The sequence below is a fragment of the Cyrtonyx montezumae genome, unplaced genomic scaffold (assembly GCF_038088225.1).
Source record: "Cyrtonyx montezumae isolate F1298 unplaced genomic scaffold, pur_monq_1.0 scaffold_4, whole genome shotgun sequence".
Taxonomy (NCBI): Eukaryota; Metazoa; Chordata; class Aves; order Galliformes; family Odontophoridae; genus Cyrtonyx; species Cyrtonyx montezumae.
In genome coordinates this window covers 1,112,501-1,120,000 of record NW_027072045.1, presented here as the reverse complement: position 1 = coordinate 1,120,000, position 7,500 = coordinate 1,112,501, and the positions used below count along the sequence as shown (strand labels likewise).

Below are 7,500 nucleotides of genomic sequence, written 5' to 3'. Positions count from 1 at the left end.
CTGTTTCGTATCCTTACGTTGGTGCATTTTGCAGTGAGAACAAATATCTCAATCTAAATAACTATTCTGTACTTCTGGGGAGAACAGAGATACGAGCACAGGCGCACAGTGCAGCCGTAATTGTGCGTGGTTGGCTCAGGGGTGGGTGGGCTCTAGAAAGACATTCTGGATTTCCAGAGTCACTTGCCATTCAGTTCTTCACCTCAGACTATCTTCTTCTAGCAGTTCAGACAAGAAGTCAGTCACATTGAGTCTGTCTGAAGGAAAACATTTTATGCTGTTTTTCTCATACAGAAACGCCACTGCTGTAATCTGCAGCAGTAAGGCCCAGCAACAGGAAATTGACCTCACAGTAAATTCTTTGCAGATTTGGTCATGTTTTTACCATCCACTTAAACTTGCATACATAACCTGAGACTGTACCTCTGGATCAAGGAATATGACAAGCCAAAATAAAATCAAGTCAAATTAAATAGCAAGAAAAAGCTGCAAGCAAAACAAGACAAAAAAATAATAATAAAATAAAAGGAAAGGAAAAAAAAAACCATAAAACAAATGAAAAATTGGTTGTGACTGCAAAACTGTAAGCACTAAATAAAGAGTCAGAAGCAAATTCAAAAGTGACCGTATCCTGGTTGAGAGGGGCTGAGAAATACTAACGAACTTTTTTAATGGGTGAATTGATGGATGAGAGAAGAAATTATGTAAAAATAAATGTAATGGTGTATCAACAGAAAGTATGGTGCAAAATAAAAAATAATAATAATAAAATAAAATTAAAAAAAAAGCATTGCAAATAAAACAAAAAGACATGTAAATGTGTGCCTACCATTTTCCAGATAAGAAGGAGCCGTACCTTCTGAGGGGTCAAGGCGGCGAGCCCGCCTTCCATGTTTGGAATTGTTGTGTACAAACATGTTGTCTGAGACAGCCAGAACGTGGCCATCCACATTGACTGTTGTTGATACAACAACCTAAAAAGGGGGGGAAAAAAAAGAGAATTTAAGAAGACTGCGTATTTTCAGAAACACGGGTACAATAATAGACCTTTTGAGACGAAACATCACAGTCTGCTACTTTTCACTTTAAGCAAAGTGAATGACAACTATGAATACATCTTTGTTTATGTGGCTAACTCTGGTGATTTTTAACTCACAATTGTTTCTCTTCAGAACCTGCTACACTAATTAGAGTTTAATCTCCTATTATGCTAACAAATGAATTCAATTCAGGGAAATATTCTTCTAGCCATTAGTTTCAGAAACACCCCTCTAGCCACTCATTTTAAAAGCTGCTGTTTTGATTGATCTGTTGATATATTGATTAGATAGTTTATCTAATTAAAATTTGTTCACTTGAGACTGTCTTCAAATGAAGGGTTGTGAGGATTCCAAATAAAAAAAGCTTAATAAATCAGGAACCATCGTAACTCCCCATTTTTTTCTTCAGTAAATGATCTCCAGGTCAGTTTTACAATTACATTTAATGTCTGATAATGAACTTTTTTGCATCTGAAAAGACTGAGTTGAATATGAATAGTGAAAGTGTTTTCAATCCATGAAAAGTATCCCTTCTCAAGTTCATTTGGATGGTGATTGACCCTGGTATGTCAATGGAATTTCCTCCTTTATTTTTGAGTGAAAGGCTCCTATTCTTGTGTCCAGGTTCAGAGTCCGGCCATAGAAGAGATGATGGATAGGGCCTTCTTTGGCTTCCAGCTGCTTCTCAGTAGAAAATGGAAAGGGAACATATGCAAAACACACAACCTTCTCGATAAAAACACCTACACAATGGATTTGTGAAACTGATTCTGGAAACGATATTTCGCGACCACAAGCCAAAGAGGAAATAGTGAGACGTGCACGTGTTTCGTGTGACATAGCCTCATAGGGTGGTTGTTATTGTCCCAGATAGACTTTTAGTTCTTATTTACATGCTCCAGCATGGGCCCTGTGGTGCAGGTTCCAGATTTGCTAAATGCAATAATCACGGTAGCATTTTCTTTGTCGTTTAGCATTTGTAGAGTCCTCACGGGCAGTGACTAAGTGAGGCTGTGCTAGGCCTTACCAACCACGTGGGAGATGGTGGCAAAGGCTAGTACAAATTTTAGCTTCTGTCTTCTCCTTATTTTACTTTTGGACACAGCAAAAATGATTTTTCAGGGTTCTCACACCAGCTCCCATACCCAAACACAATAATGAGCAAAAAAATGAGGGGAAGAAAACTACTCTCCATTTCCACAGCACTAGTCTCAGGCATCAGAAGACAATTCTTATCTGTTTCTGTGTTTTGGATCACCTCTGATCCTGCTTCTTATTCACAACCCATAATTAGCTTTCAGCTATCACAGCACCTTTCCTGTGTACTCTGCCTCCTCTGAGACAGCCATCTGCGTTCTCCTTTCGAACAGCCCGAGGGCAGCTCTCTGCCAGTCTGCTCGGCTCCCCTATCTTTCTCATCCCAGAAGTGGACACTTTCGCTCCTGTCGACATCCACTTTGGAGAGTGCTGAGGTTGCACACTCACCTAAGCACAGAGCTACCGCCATGCCACTGGGCTATTGGTTTTCACTTCTAATGAGATTTGCAGACTTTAAAAAATATGGCAAAACATCCAGGTGTGAATTTCAGCAAAGATTTCTGGACTTGGTTCCTAGAACACAGTATATTAAGAAGACGGGGAAAGGTGTGTATAAAAATGACAACTATTTTTGTTCTGTCATGTATATATAGGTCAGTCACCAGGGGAAAAATACTGTAGTTCAGCAAAAGAAAGTAGACATGCTATGTTTTGTTATATTGGCTTATTCCTGCAACGCACCTAAAAAGGTGCTGAGACAGTGAAACCAGTTAAAAATATTGTTCAAGATCTGACATACTGTTAAGTCCAGTTAAACCTTCTGAGAGGCAGGGAGATTAGCTAAAGAGACCCGGGAAAGTCTTTCTAGTGTCTACTGGCTCCATTGTCGACCACAAGATCACTCATGACTGATGCTTCATTTAGTCATCGGTGAGACAAAGAGGACATTTCCACTCATTCCAGGTTTGACCTTCTGTTCTGTTCAGATGGATCAATATCACCAATGCCACGTGAAGCTGAGATGCATGAAAAATGGAAGCTTGGCTCAATTGTTTTGAAGAAATAATTTTTCCAGCTACAGATCTTTTCTGTTGGCTGGCTCAAGTGTTCTGGCTTCACCGGTTGGTTGGCTGTGCATGAAAACAGATGTCACATGTTTTGCTATCAAGTTTAACCACAAGTTATTCTTCTCAAAACTAAGAAAGTTTTTTAACATCTCAATACTAGCTTATGATTAGTCTCAAATATGAATCATTTTGAAATATTTTTGAAACAAAACACATATATTTCTCAGCAAGCATTTCAAATGACCCCAAATACGGAAGAAACAATTTGTCCACCACATCAGATGTCTTTCTGTAGTGTTATCATTCATCACAAGATATTTCAAAAGCTGTAAGGAGAAAGTGAAGTATTAAGCATTTTCTAATACAATTTGAATAAAAATATGCGGGCTGTACCACTGCCATTGGATTTACAAGTTGTAAACATGAAAGGAAAAAAACTGGATCCAGACTTCACCGAGTTCTGCAGTTGAATTTCTAACGGCTGCTTACACAGTTTACGTATGCAAAATCTATACAGGTCTCAGTTCATACCACAATGGAGGTGTTAGTAGGAGGGAAAACTATGCTTTCTGAGAAGGTACCCACTTGCATCACAAAGATCCATAACAGCCCAATTCAGATCTGGTGAGCCCCAGAAGCAAGCATTTAAATTAGCACGGGAATGTATAAAATACTCATAGTGCTTTGGATACGAAGCATTGAAGCTACTCCAAGTAGAGGACTGACACTAGATTTTCATTAAACAACAGTTCAAGAAGTTTGAAATTCTGAGTAAATCCCATATGGTATTTGTAGGAGATATCTGTACCTGGAATCTTCGCATGTCTCGCGGGTTGCCTGCATTCTTCAAACAGTTCTGATTGCACTTGAGGAAAAACTTTAGAAAGAATCTATGAAAATACAAAATTGAAATCTATTAGTAAATCCAATTTTAAAAAGTGCAATACAATCTTACCATAGTTATACCTAAAAGATTACTGCTAGCGAACTATTACTTTCTTATTAGTTAACGAATGCATATTAAAGAGTAAGATCTCTGTCATAAACAGAACATTATTGCCAGGGAAAGGCAAATTTATGTTCTTGATTTTTTCAGCAACTACAGATCTGTTGACTCCAGGCCATATCTTAGCTCGGTGTGGGACAGTCGATTTCAATGACTCATTGACTTCAAAGGCAATGACTTATATCAGATGAAAATTTGTTTCTATTTTTTTTAATGTTTTTCATTTTTTTCACAGCTTACATTAGCAGTAATGACCTCTATCCCAAAAAAAATCTACAGTAATGAATGATCAATCTTCCAAAAAACACTTGGCTCTGCCTTCAGCTTGGCAGTTCTAGCTATGCAAAGGGACTCAGTCCAATCCTGATGACTCCAGTGAGAATCAGTCATGGATCTGGCCACCAGAAAGGCCCTGTTTGACTCATGTGTCTTTAAAAGCTAAAGAACGTGAAGGATTAGACCCTGTTTTACGACCTCCCCAAACTGTGCCAGCCTTTAGCTGTAAGGAGTAGCTCTACCTGAGTACAGAAATCCAGCTGATTTTTGCTGTGAGGCAATTAGCAATTATTTAGGACTAGGCTGTACCATCGAGGCATCTCCCAGTGAACCATTCTGTGGCAGCACTGTCTCGTGGGAACAGAACAAGCACTTATGAGAAGGGGAAAAGCTTGAAAGGGTGCAGACCCGCTGCCCTCAGTCCTTTACTCCTCACTTTTGAAAATTGCTTTGAATAGAAAGCAACAGTTCTGTAACCATGCTAAGGGCTGTGTGCAGGCTGTGCCACATTGCAGGGAGCCTCTCGTTCCTCTCCTAGCACCAGAGGATGTCCACAGCCTAGCACCTCTTATGGAGCTCTGACTTCCCGTTTAATAATTATTCTAAACTTCTAAGGGTTTTGGTTTCAGGCTCGTGATTGGCACCAAGTAACGAGCAAGACTGAGGACTCCTCACCCAGAGTTTCTCAGAGGCACCACCCCATCAGCTTGTGCTGTCCAGATTTATACATTTTGAATAGCAAGGTTAGGCAGAGCTTTTATAGTTCGTCTATGAACCATTATTATTTATTCACACCAGTCTATACAAATGACTATCCTAGCTGTAAACACTTTGCAGAAATTTTCACATGCAAATAATATTCCTGGCAGGAGGTATGCCAAGAAATTTCTTTCCTTCGTCAGTACCCAATATGGCCCAACTGTAGCTGAGAAGAAATATCAGAACAGTTGTGCCACACCACGCTGCCTTGCAAAACTCTGGGGTGTCTGGGCAAGGAGCATCACAAATGACTGCCCCATACTACCAGCTGGAGCCTACAATCACAGCTCTTCTTTTCAAGTTAAACCTTGAACAGGACTCTAATATCAACATGGGGTACTAATGCTGAAGAAGTGCTCTCTCATATCTAAGAGACAAGGGAGGTGACTAGTTCTACCTCTGTTGAGCATAGCTAAATCAGTGCTGTCAATTCAGCTATCCCAAATTCTGCGAAGTGTTTCCAGCTGTTCAGCTAAAAGAGAGCTGGATTTCCATTGTGGCTGACATGATCTCCTCACTTGGAGGTTCCCTTGCACTTGGATTTTCTGCACACCATTGCAGGAATGCCACCGAGAGTTTCAGACATCCCATAAAACTTCATCTGTGTTAGCCACTGCTTCAACTTAATTTAAGCTGTCTTGGGTTGTTTATTATTTTTGAGATCCTAGTGAGCTCCAGAGACCGACGCATCAACCGAGGACTGCCTAAGTACAACAGCATTTCTGTAAAATCTCCATTATTTCTCCCACGCCTTCTACAAGGCAGCTCTGATGCTGAGTCTGCCCTACACGGCACCCATCACACATCACGAGAGCCTTCGGCCTCACTGCCCCCCGGTGCCACAGCCATGCTGACAAGGAGTATACCTCAGCTTCTTTTTCTGATCTCAGATGGGTGTATCGAAGCCCTCTGAGCTAATGCTTGTGAATTGCTCCAAAATCCTCGAATGAATTGAGCGTGGGGAATGTGCAATATTGTTCCTAGTGGATTTTTTCTTAACTTGTAGCATTCGAGATGAATTGTTTCTACACAGAGAAGTCACATCCTGTCCAAAAAGGAAGCATTACACCCTCCTTCACTAGGCATCAACTGGAACCCATATATGCTCAAATATTTGTTGAAAACCAAAACACTCTTGGTGGAATCAGATGTTTTTACCACGAAGAACCTGAGCACTGAGCTAAGCATTGAAACTGTAAGACTGAAGTAAACATGAGCAGCATTCACATCCCAGCTCCTGTGCATCCCTTGACACCAAGTCCTTCTTGTTCTCTGCAATCTATGTTTTCAGCAGATCTGTGCAGCACGGGCAGCACTGAGGCAGTATGTTCAGAGGAAGACATTGTTAAGCGAAAAATGACGTTCTCACGCTGTCCGGGTGAAGAAAACTGACTTGATTTTTCCTCTCATCTGACCAACAAGAATGAGGGCTACCCAGAATGGATGACCCCTGCAGAAGAGAGCAGGTGCTGTCCTCAGCAAAGCCTGCAGGCTTGAGGCAAGAGCTCTGCCACACACTAGAGAAGTCAGCAGCTGGATGTGAGCTCCGTTTGGTTGTGCCTCAAAGCCCGCTCCTGTAATAGGAAGGCAAGCCTTTCTAGATTTGCCTCTCCATGCTACACTTTGTATCGTGTCCATAAATGTTGTCTTTGTAATAAACACAGACTTGTGGAATCGCCTTCTTAGACGCACCAAGCTGTTTCTAAAACAGTGATATGGAAAAAAATGCTGTCCTTGTGATGCTCCCTCCTCTCCTCCAATTTTGTCACACAGCTAGAAAAGGACTGCTACCGCCTTAATTAAAACGTATTGCCTACCACAAGACTTCACTATTTTAAGATAAAATTTACATCTTTTATTAACTCACCTCACCTATACACTTAGCTCACAATGCCTCTCAACGCCCATCTGCCATCCGCGTACAGTAAGTCACTTGATATTCCACCCACCAATTTTTCCTAACAACCACTGTGCAATTAAACTCAACACGTTCTGTTGCGAGGTAAATTAGGCACACCTGCGGCCAGACTTCATTTGAACTGCATCAGAAAAGGACCTAACAAGGTGAGAGCGTACCACAAAGTTATAGTCCTGTCAAGCAATTAGGTTTTCACTTCTGGGACATCCGCACAGTGCAATTATGCTACACATTACAACCTGGCTAATCTTCTGAACAAATGTCATGTCTCAGAGAAGCTAGTAAAAGCAGTTCATCTGCAAATGTGTCTGCTCTTAAGCCTCCACCTTATGCACATAACAACCTACAGGAGACTTTTTTTTGTGATATGAAAGATCTTTTTTCCATGGGAGATTT

The 7,500-nt window shown here is 40.9% G+C and overlaps 1 protein-coding gene across 14 annotated transcripts in view; it reads right to left on the bottom strand.

Annotated features, from left to right (window-relative positions):
* EBF3 (EBF transcription factor 3) overlaps positions 1-7,500 on the bottom strand; it is a 115,323-nt gene that overhangs the window by 39,365 nt on the left and 68,458 nt on the right. For 10 of the 14 annotated variants that reach the window (XM_065746880.1, XM_065746883.1, XM_065746884.1 and 7 more), the window contains exons 7-8: positions 3,954-4,035; positions 830-974 (exon numbers count right to left, since the gene is read on the bottom strand). In XM_065746880.1, coding sequence (XP_065602952.1) covers positions 830-974; positions 3,954-4,035 — 227 coding nt within the window. The remainder of the gene's footprint in view (positions 1-829; positions 975-3,953; positions 4,036-7,500) is intronic. The other 4 variants (XM_065746879.1, XM_065746876.1, XM_065746882.1 and 1 more) reach the window with 1 other exon arrangement.